At 34.8% G+C, this 19,936-nt stretch overlaps 1 protein-coding gene across 4 annotated transcripts in view; it reads left to right on the forward strand.

Annotated features, from left to right (window-relative positions):
- PIBF1 (progesterone immunomodulatory binding factor 1) overlaps nucleotides 1-19,936 on the forward strand; it is a 106,957-nt gene that overhangs the window by 43,984 nt on the left and 43,037 nt on the right. For all 4 annotated transcript variants that reach the window (XM_066545069.1, XM_066545068.1, XM_066545070.1 and 1 more), the window contains one exon: nucleotides 19,264-19,429. In XM_066545069.1, the coding sequence (XP_066401166.1) occupies nucleotides 19,264-19,429 (166 nt within the window). The remainder of the gene's footprint in view (nucleotides 1-19,263; nucleotides 19,430-19,936) is intronic.

A 19,936-nucleotide genomic window follows, 5' to 3' on the forward strand; every position in this document is an offset into this window, starting at 1 on the left:
TTTTGATATGGATAGGAGGTGCTTGAACTCTGTTCAAGTCCCTGAAGGGCCTGTTTTTATTAGAACACAGCTAACTCATTCAACATCATTGAGTTCACTCCAGAGCACTGTTAGAAGAGGTAATGGCTAAGCTTTGCCCCTTTTATAACATGATTCAAGCACTCCCCCAGAAAGTTTAAGACCCTTGTCCTTTCCCTCTCAGTCTCCCTAATTATTTAAACAGGTTTTGGTGTTACCTGGAAGTTTGTCCAGAACTATTGGCAACGTGTCTTGATATATGTGATGCATGAGTTTAGCAAAATGCGGCAAGAGGAAAAATGAACAAATTTGGGGTGGTTTTTGGTGAAAGTCAAGCAAACAAATTCTCAAAATATTATATAAATGCAATTAAAATACAACTTTCAGAATCTTCTGGCTATTTCATTGTCTTTCTTGTACTTCTTTTTCCATTATTAAATGAAAAACCCCGAAAACTCTACAAATGTGGATATTGGCAATAAAGTAGCTACCTTTAAGGTTTATAAACATCATTTTTAGAACAAACCTTTTGGATCATTGATTATTTTGTTATTTCATGTAACCGTCTTTTCAGAAATTAAACTCTGAACTGTACTATTCCTAGTGGAAGACATTCTAGTTGTTATGTTCAGATGGGGTTTTAATTTCCATTTCAAGATTATTTTCTCCTGGTTTATATCACAGCGTTCCGATGATAGCATTAGTCAAATTTATCTATTGTTTTCTCCTCTTAACATCTTAGTCAGACTTTGTTTTTCTAGATTGTAGCTTATTTGATTTCTCATGGGATAGATTCCTTGTTCTCTTGGACATCTGAGTACCATTTCTCTTAATCCTGACCTCACTTTAACACAGATAACTGGAATTCTGAATAAAGTGTCAGATAATTTCCTGCTCTATCTCATATGATACCATAATTTCCACTAGATGTACCTGAGTGATTCCTGGAACTTTGTGGCTTTTGCATAGCTGGGTCATGTTAGCAGTTTAGTTATCCTAGTCCCATGTAACAAATCTAGATCCTTCTCCTCAGTCTGCTCTGTCTTGTAGGAGCCTGGATGAACAGTTAAGTTTCCTAGCCCTGCTCTAGGTCTTCCATCCATATATACATTGCTTCTAGTTTTGTGATTATGCTACATTATTTTTCTGTGAGAAACACACTCTGTCATTTCAGAGAAGCAAGCACATCACTAGAAGATGTGCGGTCATTTTTGCTGTAAATACTTAACATGCGATACAACTCACCTAAATGAACCTGTGCTGAGTACACTTACAAAGAAGCTGCAAATGTCTGAATTATTATCATTCTTCAAATATGTTTTTAATCTACATTGCTGCAAATGTCTGAATTATTATCATTCTTCAAATATGTTTTTAATCTACATTTCAGATCTTTAGCTGTTCCATGTTGTGTCAATAGGATAAAAAAATGGAATTGCTGAAAAAGGAAAGGAAGTAGGTTTCAAAAGTTGTAATTTTAGCTCTGGTGTATCATGCTAATCCATTTGAACTTGCATGGCTGAGTTGTGAGGGGACAATAACATTTGTGAAAAGTGAAAATAGTTGCAAGTTGTTTCTTTGTTCTTATCATTTAACAGTTTAACCATACAAATCTGTCACGGCAATTTTTTTCCCTGTATTAGTTATGAAAAATCATATAACAAATTACACTGATTTCTCTGTAATTTTTTTACTTTTCTTTTCTTGTTTTAACTTATCTGTACACTTTATTTAGCAGATACCAGATTAAAGTGTTATGGAATGTTAAGTGATATTCTTTTTTTTGTCTTTTAGAAATACATAGATTTTAGGCACACTTGTTTTGCTAATTACTAGTCATATGGACTATCTTTTTTTGTCTTCTTAAACAGAAAATGTTTGATCTGTAAGAATGCCTTTTTACTCCACTCTGGATTTAAGGAAGAGAATAGTATAAATTATGTTGCAGTTCAAGTAATGTCCTTAGCTTTCACTTGCCTGCTGTGCTTTAGGATTTTATTTATGTGTTGTAGCTCATGTGTGAAGTGAATAGACATGCTTAAGCATCACTTAAATACTGAAATTCTCTCATCATATTAGTACTTGTTATCATTCTATCATGTTTGCAATTCAAGCAGCTTTTATACTTACTTGTATTGGCCTTCCTACTCCAGTTACCAGCCTGCAAAATAAATCCTTGTATATTCAAATTGATGCCAAGATGCCAGCAGTACAAACTGTAATGCATGATTCATAATGCAAACTCTCAGAGCATTTACTCATGTACAAGTATATTCCTACAAAATGACAGACAGATAACTTTATATATGTAAATGTGTGATCACTGAAAAGAGATTCTTTGTTGATCTTGCATGTGTGCATATTTCATATCAATTCAGTGATCTTAAAGATGGTTAGAAAGTAGCAATTTTCTGTTACTCCCATTTTAATGCTAAAATATTAAATGAACCATTTAAAAACAGAAAAAAAATTCTAAACTGGTTTTGTTAGAAAAATAGAAACGTATTTTCCAAAATTAAAAATAAGTTTGTGTATCAGTTTGTGGAGGGAATATAGTGAAGGAGAATCTCCTAAAATAAGGAAATAAAAAGATTACTGAAATGTTATTGTTTCCAATGAAAGAAAAATAGCTTTTCCAGTACAACATTGATGGATATTAATAGTTTTCTAGGTCTTCAGAAAAATGTAAGTTCTCTCCCTACCAAATGAATTGTGCTCAAGACCTCTTCTTTTTCAATTTTTGTTCAAATTACAATTTCAGAAATTGCATACTAATAATGATAATATCTTGAGAAATAATAATACTTACAGAAATAACAATATTTGTAAAAAAGATACTTTTAAACACAGTATATTTGGCAAACATAGAAAGTTTTGCTCTTGAAACTCCGTAGCAAAACTCTCGAACACAAAGCGTGAAAGAAACATATTTTAATATAAAGGTTTCTTTTCTCTTCTTGAGACCCTTCAATGTCAAATGGTCTGTCTTCTTCCTTTTTTTCTTTTTTTAACTTTATTTTGCTGTTTAGTATTCTTTTGAACAGTCCCAAGCTGTGCATTTCTTTTTTTTTTTTTGAAGCTGCATAAACTAATTTGAAGTCAGTGAGAAATGCAAAATAAGAACTGTAAATGCCACTAGAGCTGGAGAAATGGAAATTCATAGCAGAATAATACCAAAAAACTATTGTTGCTTTTGTTATTGCAATTTAAAGTATAAAATCTGACCAAAGTACTTGCAGTAGCAATAGACTATGCTTTCTTAAATACAAAAAAATAAGTGAATATGCAAGTTATAATTCTCCTTCTAGTATATTTTTTGATTACTTTCCTATCCACAAATTTTATGGTCCTATTTTATGTCTTTGTAAGAGTACAAGTACTTCAGTCTGCTGTTTATTTTATTAATTGTATTGCATGCTGTATTTGATCATGATCTGAGAGATGCATTGAATTACTTAAAACACATGCTTTAGATTCCTATAGATCCATAGTACAGTTGTTGAACATACCCTGCATTTCTAAAGAAGCAAAAAAAAGATTGCTCACATTCATACAAGAGCTTGCTTCCATGCCAAGAATGACAGATGCTGTTACAGCTGAGAAATGTAGTGTTTTAGGAAAACACTCACACAGTAGTTATCTTAGGCCAAAGTTTAAAAAAAATCAATTTAAGGTGCCTTAAACTAAACTGGAGTTAAAGGTACTTGCAGTGTAGATGTTGGTTGTACAAACTGTCAAGGATTATGTTCTAATTCAGTAAATCTGCAATATCTGAATGAACAAAATAGTTTTCTTTTCTGCCTTTAATAATTTCACATGTGCCTAATTATTGTGTTTCTCATTTTGAGTAAATCTATTTGCAGGATTTTTTATTATTATTTGTATTTTATGCTGTAGAGTGTGTGTAAACGATAGCATACCAAGGAATGGTGAAGAGGGGAGTTGCCTGTGCATAATCTAAACTTTTGTGGCCTGTATCTGACTTCACTGTGCCAAAGCAACATATTTGTCCTATTTTAATGTTCACATGATCAGCCAGAGTCTTTAAATTCATTCCATGTGCTACAGAGAATAATTCACATGAGAGATTGATTGTCATGTTTAGAAAGAATATAAGATAACAGAGTAAATGGAAATGTGGAAAGTAACAGGAAAGTATCAATAAAACAGAAGTACCAAATTATATAGCATTCTATATAATGATGCCACAATTCTAGAAACACGGAGTGGTAATGACACAGCTACAACGGTGTAGCATTTAATGGACTAAAAGTCCTGACACACATTATTGCACTTGTGTGGTAACACTTTTGCTTCCTACAATGCTAAAAATGCATATGACTTTGCCTAAATAAGAAAAATAATTGTTCTGAATTTTTTAAAACCCGTAAGGTGGCATAGAAGTAATAACTTCTGAATTCTGTCAAAGTCATTAACTTCACAAACCTACAAGTAATTCTTTACAGTCCAGCAAGGAAATTCAGAAGAGGTGCTTCCTGTCACTGACAAAAAAAAAAAAGGATAGCTGCAGTTGTAAAAGTTTTATTCTTTCATTAATTTATAATGATGTATGTCATGGTAAGTGGCAAATAACCAATACTTCATTTGCTTTCAGAAAGAGATTATATTTTATATAAACAGGCAAGTTCTGTTGACCTGTGTTACATTCTGTGGCTAGGGAACAGAGATTCATAAAGAACATTTTCTTCCATTTCGAAGAAGCAATTTTAAAATGAGATAAAATGCTAAATATTTTGGGTCTTCCCAGTGTTGGTGTTACAGGCAGAATTGAATTAGCTTGATACTTTTTTATTATTGTGAAAGGGAGAATATCCCTTGAAAGTTCAAAGAAAATTGTTTAAACAGTTGAAGCCACAGGTCACATCAGAATAATCCCTGGTTAGAATTTGACATGTATCTAAAATACTGTCTCTCAAAGCAGATACTCTTTACTCCTACCAATATATTTGAATTCAAACAAGAATTCAAAAAAGTAATTTACATTGTGTTGGTCAAACAAGCTAATCTCTCTGGTTCCTTTTGGCTATACCTAAGTCTGTGTATCCAGTTTATTATATTTTTGCATTAATCTGATCTAGCTTTGTACTAGTCTGCACATACACCTTTATTGACTTGATCACAAAACTAAGTGAAGACTAACTTACTGTTCTCCTTACCTTACGTATTGAGTGGAGCCTTGGAAAATGCCCTTCATTGTTGAAAGCCCAGACATCTGTTAGAAAACCTGCTGTGGCCAATTGCATTTCAAATCTTAGCACTATTCATCTAGAAGTAACATCTTTTTAGTATCCCTTAGGTATTTGTCTCCTCATCTGAACATTCATGCACTCAATGACAATTGATACACATTCATACACTCTAATGACAATTTCCCATCTTTATCAATATTCATGCATGTCACCTACAATCCACAGTCCTACATTATCATACTTAGTCTTTTTCAACATGAAGCAGAGAATAGAGCACAAGGTCCAGAACTATACTGTGATTTCTGCTTTATCTTCACTTCTCCAAGGTGTCGCCTCCACTTTCTCCCTGATGGTAATTCTCAAATTTGACCATAATGTTTTTTGTTTACTCTGCTTTAAAAAGGACCAAAACATTGACAAGAAAAGCTAGTATTAAAAATTCCAGAAAAACTCTCATCTGAAAGAGTCTGTGAACTCCTTGACAAAAACAGGAAGCTTGGGTGGAGGTCCTATTTTGAGTAAAAGTGTTTTTGATCTTAACTTCCTAAAAACTTCATTCCCATGACAGAGACCTTTTACCTCATCTAAGGACTTAATTCCAGTAATCTGCTGATGTAAGGCTTAAGCTTCACTCTGGAGGATAGTTTACACTTCCATATCCCTGGAACTTAAGAAGAAGAAAATGTATTCTGTCCTCTTGCCTGAAAGTTCAGAATCATTATATGAATAATGATGGGCTGACACGATTTTCATATCATTTGCTAAAAATAGGCAAAATGAGTTCTCCTCACTTAGGAAAAACTGATCAAATGCATCATGTGATAGGAGTGTTGAGTAAATCAGTACCTACCATCAGTAGGATGGTTTGTTCCCAGCTGAAAAATAACTGAAGTGAAAAGTCATGATTTAAGACCTATTTTCAAGTAACTTGGAGATAACACAAGATTATACATCAACAGGAAGTAAATGTAGTTCTTTCTCTTCAAATTCTAGCAAATCAGAGATGAATTTGAGAAGGTTTTTTAAATTTCTAGCTGGGAAAGCTGCAGAATGTTTTTCCTATGTTGCTTTTGCCAACCAGAATCATCTGTACAGTAAATCCCCAACATCCTGTAACAATGGAGATTCAGCAAATGGAAATATAGCTAATAATTTTCTTAGTAGTGTTCTCCCTCTCAGGAGTACTGCTGAATTATCAGTTTACCTACTCAGCATAGTCACTGGATATCTGATATGAGGACGTCTTTTTCAATGTGTCTGACACATTAGGTCCCTGACATTTTTTGAGGTAATATGGCTACTGCTTCATTACATATTGCACTTTGAAGTGTTTGGCCCTTTAATTCTATCAGGCAGCAAGAAGAATTTTTTTCCATGTATCCTTCAGCAGGGAAGTTCTGCACGTGCTTTCATTTGATATTAATAGACTTCAAATGTTTAAATACTTTTTAGCATGTGCCAGAGTGATCCTAGGGAGCCTCAATGCCTCAAGAGCTTCTTCACTGGATGAAAAAGCTCTAATACTTGTAATCATAATGTAGTAGAGCCTGTGTCACTGTGATGGTTCCCAGCACAAGTTCACCCCTGAGATTTGCCCTTCAAATCACAAGCTTTAACTCCTGAAACCCTTATGCTTTATGTTGCTTTCAGGATGGTAATTCTGCAGGTTTTATTGAAGATTCCTAACCCATATTCATGGTGTTTTTGTGGGGAATACATATGGAGTAACTAACAGTCTGGATGTCCTGAAGCAATTTACCTGTAACTGTTCTTTAAAGTATGATTTCTATGGGCACATTTGCAGTGTACGCTGTTTATTGCTTGCCTTTGAATGTCTGTTTATGATTACCAGGAATTCTGAGATTAGAAAGAAGAGAAAATATGGGCCAAACTCAAGCCCACTTAGATAACAGTAGTGAAAGTATTAGACTGTGTATCCCATTAGTATTGCTAAGACAAGCATGCTTTAGTGTCATGTACATAAAAACACTGCATCTCCAAGAACAGCTGACAGTGTGCAGATTTTCTTGTTTTCTGACAGATGACTCCATTTTGAATTAAGGCAAATTGAGGTATTACCCTATTAAGGAGTTTCAGATTAAGCCTTAAGTCTGGTTCTAGCCTGGTTCAGACTTTAACAGCAGAAGAATGGAATGCTAAGAATGGAGCTCAGAGTGGAATACAGTTTAAATTACTTCGGAAAAATATTAAACACCTTCGCCTACTGAAACACTCTTGTAATAAACAAAGTATTGCAGATCACACAAAATAAGGTTAGCTGAAGTGCAGTGGTAACTAGACTGTTTTTCAGTCATGACCTAAATATTCACACAGAACTGGTAAATAGCATGGCCAGACTGAAGTTCAACAGTTCATTCTTCCAATTTTAAAAGGAAATTAACTTTTTCTATAGTATTTAGGTCCCCATTCAGTGGAAGTCTTGTAAACCCTAAGAATACAAAGGGTTAAAGCCATATTTTAACATACTGTTCAGTGAATGGGTTCCTTTATCGAAGGAATTGTTAACAATATGAGATGTCAGAAGAAACTTACCATTTGCTCTTCAGTGAGTACAAGAATTGCATCTGCAGTTGCTTTCTTAGTTGGATGATAGATGAGCCACATTCTAGAGCTCCTAGAAAGAATGGATAATGACAGGGATGAAATGTTAAAAGCACTGGACACACAGAGTAGTAGGAGTTTTCTCTTTCTTCCGCAATAAAAAGATGCTGACTTTGATATGCTACTCAGCTGGGACAGGGTATACTTGGAAATCAGGAGTGTCTTTGTCCACAAGTCCCATTAGGGGAAAAGAACCAAAAGAACAAACATTTGTTTTCAAGTCCTCTACAAGAAAAAGGAAAATTATACTTCTTAGCTGTGGTTATTGCAGGGATTGTGATAGTTCAGCTAAAGAAGGAATTGTTGAAATGGTGAGAGAGAACAGAGCAAATGGGAGGAAAATAGAAAAAATAGGACAAAGACATGTAGGAAGAAGGAGGAGAACTGGGCATAATCAGAGGAAGCAGAGAAACAGAAAATTTTATTATGAATGAGAATGATATACACTAAAATAAATTAATTTCAGTGCTTTTTGCTTTTGTGCCTTAGGAGAAAAGTGGTTCTAGCACATCTAAGACTCTTCTTAGAATGTATGCATGAAACTTGTATTGCAAAGCCTGTAGTGTCCCAATAGTTCATGAATCCTGACTTCCTCTTCTTCTGTTCAGTCCTAGATTTTGTTTTCTTTATTTTCTACTGCTTTTCACAGTACTGCTCTTCTCAAATTAATAACTTAAGTTGTAAAGGCAAAGTTAGGACTTTCTATAAAAATTTTGTTAAAATTGTCAGATGACAGATAAAATACAGAAAAGTATGTTGTGAAAGCAAATATGCTCAAGAATGGAGACAGCTTGGAGTTAACTGATTATTTTTCACAATAGTTACTGCATTTTTTAAGTATTTTCATTTCTCACATGCCTCAGCAGGTAATATAGGATAATTTGATAACTGAAGAATTTATTAGGATAGCCTGCTTTATAGAAAGCTTAGATTCACTTGACCTTTTTCATGTTTACAGATGAAGAGAAATGAGATTGTTTTATTAGTGTCATAAGCAGTTTGGTGATGTATCTGTTCAGGATTCATGCTCTTATAAGCATGGATATGGTGAGTGTAGCTCGTTCCTTTTGTTTTGGGCTGTAAAAATGTCTTCCATATTCTCTTGTGCTATTGATACCATTGTCTGTCTGTTTACTGTTCCTACAAAGACTGTTTGATTTGAAAGATTTGTACAGTTCAGGAAAATAATTTTTAGAATCAATATATGTTTCATTTCTGGATAATGACGCACAAAAATATCTACACTTTAGGACTTGTAATAAACCAGCCAGTAACACTTTATTATTTGATAGTTGTCTCTAGAGCTGAAATGCAGTTGATGAACTTTTTTTGTTTTTAAGTCATGCTTATGAAGAGAGGTCTTCACACTGTCTTCTTTGTTTTCCTGTTAATGGTAATGTGGTTCCAATTACTGTGACTGCTTGGGAAAGGACATTTTACATATCTCAGATTTGAAAGAAGACAGATCCAGTTGTGCTCCCCTACTCACTGCTTGTCTGTCAGTCATTTTAGTGTCCTTTGATGCCCATCTCTGCTGTTGCCATTACTGTGTCTTTCCATCCTTTGCTTTTCTAACAAAAGCTCCCCTGAGCTGCCCAGTTGCACTGAAGCATGCCTGATGGCCTGCAGGCAGCTTAATGGAAGCTCCTTTAAGTTCTGTAAAACAGATGGAAAGCCATGTATTTTTCTAGTATCATACTTAGTTTAAAACAACTGCTGGAAATACATTTATAGCAGTCTTTGGTATGTGAATTTTAATATATTAATAGTTTTTATGTAGCATTTATTTGCCTGTAAGAAAATGCAGATTATCTTGTGTGGGTTCATCCTTCTTGTCTTTGAAGGGAACAAATGTTTTTTTGTAAACAGCAAGCTCAGTATTAGCCAACAGTATACTCTTACAAAATCCTGGGCTGCATTATCAGGACAATAGTCAAGACATCAAGAAAAGTCCAGTTTCAGGATATCCAATGCAAGCAAAGTAGTGATAAACTGGAGTGACTGTAGAGGAGAGCCACCAGAATGGTCAGGGCTGGAGCACTTGCCCCAGGAGAGGGGCTGGGGGGTGTGTTCAGCCTGATCTCTGAGGTTCCTGACAGCAGTATCCCCAGTGCCTCTGGACAGGTCACTGGGAAGATGGAGCCAGGCCCTTCACAGCAGGGCATGGAAGAGGTATGAGAGACTGTCAGTTAAAACAGAAGATTCTGACTTGGTCTAAAGAAAATCTTTTTCACTCACAGCATTACTGTGAGCAGTCTCCATCCTTGAGTTTTCAAGACCCCAGAAGCTAAAGCTTTGAAAAACCTGGTCTGATTTCATGGATGACCTGGTTCTGAACAGGATGTTGGACTAGATACCCCCTGAAATCCCATCCAACCTCAATTATTTAATAATTGGTTTGTATTTGTATTATTGAGATCTTATTTTTAAGGAGTAATTTCACTGAAGAATTAATGGAATATTGCACAGCAATATGCTGACCTCTTATAAATGATTGCAAGCACCAAGACCATCCATTACGTAAATTATCAGGGGAAAAGGTAGTTTGCTGTCCCTCATTGCTAACTGTAGCACTTTTAGGAACATGTCCTTGAAAGATAACAAGGTATGCCTGTACCTTGAACTCCGCTTATCAGGAAATCAAACCTGTTGTGTGTGATATAAAGGACATACCAATCCTTTGCTAAATTATGGCAGTTTGTACCCTAACCTTCTCACCTATTCTGCTCAGCTCTCAGTAGGGAAAACGGAGGGGGAGGAAGCAGTCTCTCTGGTGGCACAGCAGTTACCAGCTCTGTCTGGTGGTCTCCAGTTAGCCCCACCTCAAAAGATTTGTCCCTACCTTCTCATTTCTCACCCTATCCTTTTCCAGGAAGCTGCAGTGATAATGCTTCCTTTTCTAATTTTTTCCTTGCTGATCATCCATTTTTTTATCACTGAGTAAAACAGAATTTTAGTTTTTATATTATTGACTTCATAAAAGTTACATTTACAGAATTAAGAACTTAAATATTTGTATGTTTATTTCTGACTGTTTTAAGGAGGTATATGGCATTCCAAACATTTTTTCTTCTTGTAGTTGGTAGTTGCAATGCCCTTTAGATTTTATTTCTTAAAAGGAGAGGGACATTTAGTTGCTGCTCTTGTCATTTATGTTACTGCTGTTCTGTCAATCATTTGACATTGACTTTTTCCCTCTTTGCATTATTTGAATTAAAAATCATACAGTAATTATCTTTTGTTAAGTACATATATACATATAAAGTATCTTAATGAATTTTCTATTTAATCAGAGGAACAGGAGCATATACCTCCAGAAATAATTAATTCTATTTAGGCTAGCAAGTAATAATCACTCCATGTGGAATCACAAGAAATACGAGAAAGCATTTATATTGATTTAACTGTATATTTGATTAAATATAACCTCTCTGGCTAGTGGGAGGGAAGAGTTTAAAGAGACAAATTTTTGTACGTTTTATCCAAGAGGAAAAAACAATTCAGACAACAGATTCAGAGTCTTTCTGTAACTGTTGACTCCAATCTCTTAATTTTCTTGAGCACCAAAAAACAATGTTTGTAATGTTTGTAGTGCAGTAATGATAATGTAATGAAAAATTTCTGTAGCTTCCAATATCAGATCTGTTCAAGTCTGTTTTATCTGCTACAATAGCAATTAATTGCAATTATTTTCCAGAATCACAAGTACTATAATAGTAAAATAGTAGAATCTTTGGAAAAGCTAATACTTGGTTTAAGGAGGTAAATTGTGGAATCATTATCAAAATTGTACAGTATCTTGAAAAAATTATTATGAATAGCAGAAAAAAATTATCAAGTCAGGCAATTCCAAATGTATGCTACAAACTTGGAACTTAGTGTAGAGAAATATTAAAGGTTGATGCTTTCATTTCTTAATGTTAAATATCAAGAAACTTGCTGGCCTTTTCTTCATTCAGATCTGTTTTATATTTCTCATATCAAAACCTCTCACAGTTACAATTTCAAGTAATTATTTTCCCATTAATCAATATACATTACTGGGGGATAAGTCTCTGTACTATTCCTTGACTTTTTGTTGATTTAGTACAAAATTCAGCTTTTATTAGCATGGCAATTTTTTTTGCAAGGAATGAAGTAAACCAAGAAATGAAAATGAAAATAATGGTTTAATAAATTAAATGGTTTGGGATGCCATGATAAATCAAATAGAGAAAAGTATACATAGAAAATATGACTAAAGATTTAATGAGATTTTAATAAATGTACTTTGGGTTCTTTCTCTTGGATTAAAATATGTACCATAGACAAAGTCATATTGCATTGCAGGGATCCTTTTCAATCTGTCACTTCAAAGTGATGGTTTTTTTAAATGAAGTTTTTATTTGTTTGAGCAAAGATGTTGATTAGGCAATGGGAAATTTAATCATGCTTGTTCTGCTGCTCATCCAGATGTATGGTCCACCTCAGTTCAGCGTGTTTCTCATTCTTCCAAGATCCACAACTTCTGCCATTTTATGTGCTAGTGCACACAGATGCAAAAGATAATTTTGTGCAGTGTATTGAGGCTGTGCCAGAAACAATAGAACTCTTCAGCTTCTTCTGACTTACTTTGGCTTGAGGTGCTGATGCCTGCACCCTTTAGCTTGGCTATGTTTCCCTTTTGGATTGTTGTCCTGAACTTAGGATACATTTATGAAACTCTTTCCTCTGGTATCTCTTCACTAGGCTTCAGAGAACTCATTTCATAGCCTTCCTGTTTGAAAAAGATGGATCTTTAATCTTTCTTTGGGCTATTTTGAAGCTTCATTCAAGGGATTTTGTGAGGTGGTAATTTCCATTTTTGGATTCCCAAATTAGGTATTGCTGTGCCTACATCTCCTGAAATACCTGATCTGGTAGGTATTCTCAGACCAGCCATGTGTTTCATGCTTCTATATTTTTAAGCACTAAAAACATAAATGAGAACACAAGGTTATGAATCTTGACTAATTTGTATAGGCAAAGAGAAAAGCAACTACCATTAGACTCCTAAAAATTCCTGAGGTGACTGTTCTCCTATTTATGTATCTAACAAAACAAGTTTTGAGGAGGAAACAGTGAAATTATATCACATCCTTTATTATATGCTCACTCTTTTCTTCAAGCCCTTTCTTTTTGTTAAGAATGCTGTCATCCTTAATAAATGAATGTATACTGGTAAAGTTCAGTTAGGTTATTTGAATATCTTTTGCATTTATTTCATTGCATCTTTTGCATTTTATTCAATTTATTTCATCTCAAATAACAGAAGAGTCAATAAATATGCTGCTTATTTAAACCAAAAAACCTACAGTCTAAGTGAGCAGACTAAGTATACAGAGGCAGCACTGTGTTATTGCAGAGTAGCAATTGCACCCTGCTTCATTTTTTGTAAGAAAGGCATGACAGGAGCTGCTCTTCAGTTTTTTACAGTTGCCCAAAATAAAGAATGCACTTTTAGTAAGTGAAAGGCTATATTTGATGCCCATCAGAGCTCCAGGATTGAGAGGAAACTCCCTAGTGAAGTTTAATATTATTAGGAAATTCTCATGACTGGGGCATGACTCCCAAGCACAGGCTTGACAGAAGTGGTCTCTGCCCAGTAGTCTTGAAGCTGTGTCTTTGTGCAGGGGAGAATCTTACATTTCACAGAGTGAGAGTCAAATAAAAGAAAGCACAGTTGCATAGTCCAGAGACAGAGAAACAAAGATGGATTTCTGTCCCTGTCAGTCAGCATCATTCAGCAGATTCATTTAAGGCTTTCATTCTTGTAGTGTAGTGTACACTGGGCATTAGTCTACTTAGGGTACAAAGGGTCCTACATTTTGAAGAACTCCTATTTATTGCATAAGTGATTTTGGGTTTAGGTGTCCCAAAGCTACAAGGAGTGGAAACCAACTGTGTATCTTGCTGAGTGTGGATGTTTGAAACTAGCATTTCCTATAAACTGCAAAGTAGAATGGGGAAGTTTTTTTTGACAGAATGAGGATCAGAGGCCAATACAAAATAAATGCTTAGAATGCTGCAAAACACAAAAATCTGCTTTGAAGCAAGCAGCTTTAAACAAAGCTTCTAAGCTTTCTCTCTCAGATTTTACTGAACCACATGCAAAAGTACTGTATGCTTAATTACTTGATACGAAGCAAATGTAACATCTGGTAAGAACTTGAATGTTAAATCAAGTTTACCCTTTAGTGTCTAAGCTATATGTTTCTGGATTTATTTTTTTTTTAATTACTACCTGAACCAGGAATATTGTACTGAAAAAAAATCTCAGCATGTTGTTTGGGAAAAACAAATTTTAAGTGAAAATTATTTCAACAAACAAATTTTTCATTGCTTAAACAGTTTGTAAATGACATGTTTCATCTTGTGTTTAATCATTATACTCAGAGCTTTTGGTGTTATTAGAAGTATTTAAATTTGTTGTTACAAAGTGCATTGTTATTTTAGACCAGCTTAGAAATAGTTTAATGTATTTCATAGACATGAATGAAGTAATAAATACTACAAAAAACTGAAAATGCCTATAAAGTTGGTATAAAAACTTCATAAAATATGTATTTTTAAATGAATGACAGATTTCTTACCCATTTTCCAGTAAATATTGAAACAGACTTTCATTTTGTGAAATCAGCCAGATACATGACTAATCAGACTTAATCTGAGTGCTGCAAAAGCTGAACAATGAAAGCATTTGAAAACTAAAGATCTGAGTTCTTAGATTTTTAATTATTTAGTGAGTAGCATGTGAACAGAAATCACGGGAAATTTTTGATTGTTCAGAAATAACGCAACCAGTTTTTAGTACCAAGGATCAAAAAGAGAGCCAGTGGAATCAAGATCCTTTGTGTAGCCTTGTTTGAACTGGGGTCTGGCAGTTTGCTGCATGTATGGACAGGATTTGTGCAGTCTGTGACACACTGAATTTAATTGAGGTCTTTCTAGACCACTGTTATTCCTTCTGTGACTCCAGTTAGCACAAAGGAGAGTAAGGAAAATTAATTTGTGTACTTTTATACTTAGGTTGGGGCACTTTGGAAGTGAGGAGGCCTGAACAGGCAGACTCAGTTGCAGAAGGTGAGAAAGTTAAACTGGGATTTGAACCTCAAATTGCAAGAGGTATGGATGGGTAGGATTTGAGGAAGGATGCCAATTAATGCATTAATGGGTAGGATTTGTGAAAGGATGCCAAACTACAAGAGTGATAGAGGAGTAGAGAGAAATCCAGAATGCAGAGAGTAGGGCTATAAGATAGGAATGGAGGCTGAAGAGGCTATGAACATAGAAAAGAAAAAAAACAGATGTCCTGGGAATAAAGAATGAAAATAGAGTTGGAATTCAAGAGATATCTGGGCTGGTGCTGGGACAGAGAAGGAGAAGGTGAGGAGCATGAGGGGGCATGTTGGGGCTGGAAGTAGGAGGTTTGCAAGAGGACAGGTTAGGGAGGAAATGTCTTTAAGTTTCTTTGCAAATTTGGCACTGAACCAAAGCACAGACATTTGTACAAATATGAGAGTATATTCTAATTGCCTTAAAGATCTTAGATCTGGAACTGACCCAGCTGTGGACTCAGGGTGATTTCACAACATACAGGAGTTTTTTTCCATTTTTAAACTTGAAAATAATTCTGAAATATATCCCACAAAGCTTTAGGTTGGTATAATCTGGTTTACAAAATTATAAAATTGTAAAATTAGATTTTCATGTTATATCATTTTGGTAGGACTTTCTTTGTAAGATGCATTATTTTTATTTACTTGCTTGGCATTCTTTCTTATCAACAAGTTTAGTACTAGGATTTGTCATTTCTTAAAAGAGTAATTTTACAAATTTATTGTCTTCTAATGTACAATTGTTCAATTACCTTTTTAAGGAGTACCGCTGTACATCTCAGGTTCTGTAGGTGGGCAGTTTATAGTTCCTCCATTCAAAAAGACTTGGTTGCCATATTTTCTTCAGTATCTGAACTACATGATTTTACCATTAAATCTTTCTGTTTGCTCTCTGGTATGCATATTTTGACATATTATTATATCATTATCCACTACTTGAAAAACAAGCTTATCTGATTAAAAAATCTTTCAAACCTAACAAAAGAGACTTCAAGTCCCTCTCTGAGTATTCCCTCTTCTCCTTTACTCTAGTAATAATTTTTTTTATAAACATTATATCACTGCATTAGCAAGCTTCAGGCATCGACTGGTCAACCTAATGTCAGAGAGACATAAAGGAATGGAGAACTCATTCTAGATGATTCTTACATGTGAAATTTTTTTCATTGGCTCAATCTGTTATTTCTCTTTGATTCCCAGCCCTCATTCTTCTGTGAGACTAAAAACTCTACTCTTTCATTATATCAAGTTTGCTAAAATTTCTTGGTGGAGAAAAATCCTGCAGACCCGCATTCCACTGTTTGTTTTTTTCCATAATAGTAGTATTAAAGCATAGGGTGGTTTTGGTTTGTTTTTTTTTTTTTTTTCTGTTTTCCCTCAGAGACCATCTAGGCAGATAAAGGAATGTATTTCAGCACATTGTGTTACATGACTCTGTACACACATGCACACACACTTGGGCTGAAATAGTAGCCAAGAAAGCAGAGATATTATCTGGCCAAGTAAAAGCAGATATGACAAAGAAACTCTGAATGGTGCTGTGGTGAAGGAGTTACTGGTGAGATCAACAGTGTAGTAAGGTTAAAGGAAAACTGACCCATCATAACCTTGTCAGTGCAAAACTGGTAAGATCATGCTCATGTAAGCTACTTCAAATTTCCAAAACAAAGGATAAAACTTCTTTCTGAAGTTACTGCTCATAATTGGGTAGAGAAGCATGCTCTGAAAGCACTCAGTTGATTGAATCATCAGAGAACTACAGACTTCTCCAGCAAGTACTAATCCAGAGCAGCATGGATTGCCTCTGTTCATGCGTATTTCCAGTGTGCCAGCTCAGTACAGTACAGGTCATTGAAGCTCAGTGGTTGAAGGTCTGAGGCTGTGTACAGGAAGGCATTGCTGTTTGTTTTGTGTTGAAGGTGTGAATTTGTTGTTGGAAGTCAATAAATTTAACTAATAATTAAATTAAATTTGTGTGTTTCATTGCATTGTTGGCTGAATTACATGTATCTTCATTAAGACTTAACTATTTTGGACCAAAGCGTTCTTCCCAGGATTATAAACAATGTGTACACTGGGACAGATTTAGTGTCATGTCTGCAGCCACTTGTGTGCAAAGTGTGGAGAATTCTAGAGTGCTGAAATTTTTTTGTGTGGTAAAATGGAAACAGGAAAATGTAGTTAGAAAACAGTGATGAAAGTATCAGCACTGGAAAAGCATCCCTAAGCAAAAATGACTGAAGTAGTCGATAGGTAACTGGCATTTAGCAGCTAGAGTGCCGTAACTCTGTTTGAGAACAAATGTCATGCTATTAAAAAAAAAAATTGTTTTTAAAAGAAAAACTTTAGATGAGCTCAGTATGCAGAACTTCCAAGCTCTGCTCATGCAGTGAGGAAACAATCTTATTCATGCATTGGACTATTTATACATAGATGGCTGTCTACAGAGCGATTATCAGGGACATCATAGTGGCACCTGTTTGTTCTGTTCAAATTATTTCCAGTGAAAATTGTTCCCTCTTTGTGCCTTAGAAACATTCCTACATCTGAAATCCTCAGGGAAAATATTTGAAGTAATCCCCTTGGTTTTGTTAAACGCTCTCCATCCCACCTAAAGGTTAGGTGCTAAATAGGGTGGAATTGTGTTGCAACTGTTATTTGACAGATGACAGCTAACACAACAGCCATGCTGGGTTAGAGTAAAGGTTTATCTGGCAATCCTGCAGTTTGTTGGGAAGTGGCTTCAGGGTGAGAAGTACCATCTTGCATTTAATGGTTCTCAAAGGACTTCTCTGCTGCAAGTTGTTCAGTATTCTCTCAAATAAGTGTTATTTTTGAGCATCCACAGCATCTTATGGTAAGGAATTCCACAGCTTTCATGCATGACAAGCAATTTATATTTGTTCTCATTCTGCATCATTAGATGACTTCTCATTCATCTGTTGGAAAGTACAGTTGATTCCTATCTCCATTCTCCTGATGTGACAAGCCCCTTATTCCTTCCTTTTCCTTATACCATCTCTTTTCCAAGCTGTAGGGTCCTAGCTTGCTTAGGTGCTTTATTCCACACAGTGCAATTGTGTGGTGTGTGATGTTGCTGCATGTCAGAGGTAACCCTTCCTACCCTTCTCTGATGCTTTGACCCTTCTGTTCCTTGTGAGGTGAAGTGCTAGAATGGTTGTCAGCATTCAGTAATGCAGGCAACAACATGGAATTGCCAAGCTACACAGTGAGTTCTGTATTATTTATTTCTTCCACAGCAGTTTCCAAAATGTTTGTTTTTACCATTATTTAAAACTGAACCAAAGTTTTAATGGTTTTTTCAAGTACAATAAATCCCAAGATCTCACTTATGAATGAAAACAGTCAGCTAGGTGTTCATCATTTTATGTATATGGTAAGGAGCTTTTTTAAAACCTGTGATTTACTTTGCATATATCTCTTTTGAATTTCATATGTTATTTAATGCAAAGATTCATTAGATTTTCTCCTGTTGTTCACATCACCTATATTTTCATCTATCTAATGTTATAGTATTCTATCAGCAAACTTTTGAGAAATCTTATTTTTGAGATTGCCTGTTAAGTAGAATGAATGAAGAAAAATAGATGAAGTGTGCTTCTAAGTGGAATACTATTTTTCCTTTTAAATACCTTATAGTGATTTTCTAAAAATTATACTTCATTTCTGTTTTTTGAGAAGGATCTCTGATTCTGAGTGACTGTGGAAATAATTACACCATTGTGTTCTGACTTTTCTTTATATCTTTGGGTATGGAAAAAGCAGTGTAGCTGATACCCATATGTCTCAAAGGGTGCACCACTGATATCACTGATGTCTAATGCCACTTCTCCCTATCACATGTAACACATAGTGGTAAAGAGGGAGGACAAAATTTCATTAGTGTCTCTCCAATGAAAACACTTCAGTGCATGCATTTGTCTACCAAGTAGATTCACATTGATCTAACTCCTTAAGAATAAGGAAAATAAGATATGCTGTAAAGTCATTGTCATTTGATTCTGCATTAACAACGTATTTAGAAAAGCCATTGACAGAGTTTTCCACCTACTGTGTTGTATTGCCATTATAATAATGAATTTTCCTAATGCTGTGTCAAATACAGGTTACAGTAGTTACATACTAATACTTATTAAGGTCTACAAAATACTGTATTAGTTTTTGAAATTTATATTTGTGGTGAACAGAACTAGGACATATTCCAACTTTGCTTATTTTTGAATTTTCAAAGCTTTTTTTTTTAATTTTTCTTTTAGGTATAGACAAATGCAGCTTGGCACAGAAAGCAAAGTTGCTGAACTTCTTCACCAAAGTAAGTTAAAGTCCTTTGAAACTGAACATGTTCAACTCATGCAACAAGAAACAGCTAAGAATCTTTCACAGTGCCAAATGGAATGTGAGAAATACCAGAGAAAGTTGGAGGTATGTTATATAAAGAGACACTTTACAGGTTATTACATAGTTGTTTTCAATTTGAATGTAAAGTGGAAAAACTTGGAGAAAAAGTAACAACATGGCATGGCTGAATTAGTATCTCCACCAAATAGTGGTCAAATGACACAGAAGCAGAGTCAAATGACAAAGCTTACTATGTTTGATCAGTTTAATGGAACACAAGATCACAGGGAGAGGAAGCAAAACAATCTCTCATGGAAAGATATTAAAGACAGAACCTCATTCATGTGGGGTTTATTTATCTGCTTGTATCACAGAGCTGCTTATGTCAGTCTGTGTAAGAATTGTAGGGAGAGAAGACTGTTTCACCAAAAAAAAGTATGGTGAATTCAGTGTCATTATTTGCAACTAGGATCTGTAATAGAATTGTTATGTAATAAAATAATATTTTTTTATTGATCTACAATTTCTGGAATAAATTTTTCACAGCTAAAAAAGTCAAGGTGAGCATGGTGTATACAACATTAAAAAGAC

This window comes from Molothrus aeneus, chromosome 2 (genome assembly GCF_037042795.1).
Source record: "Molothrus aeneus isolate 106 chromosome 2, BPBGC_Maene_1.0, whole genome shotgun sequence".
Lineage (NCBI taxonomy): Eukaryota > Metazoa > Chordata > Aves > Passeriformes > Icteridae > Molothrus > Molothrus aeneus.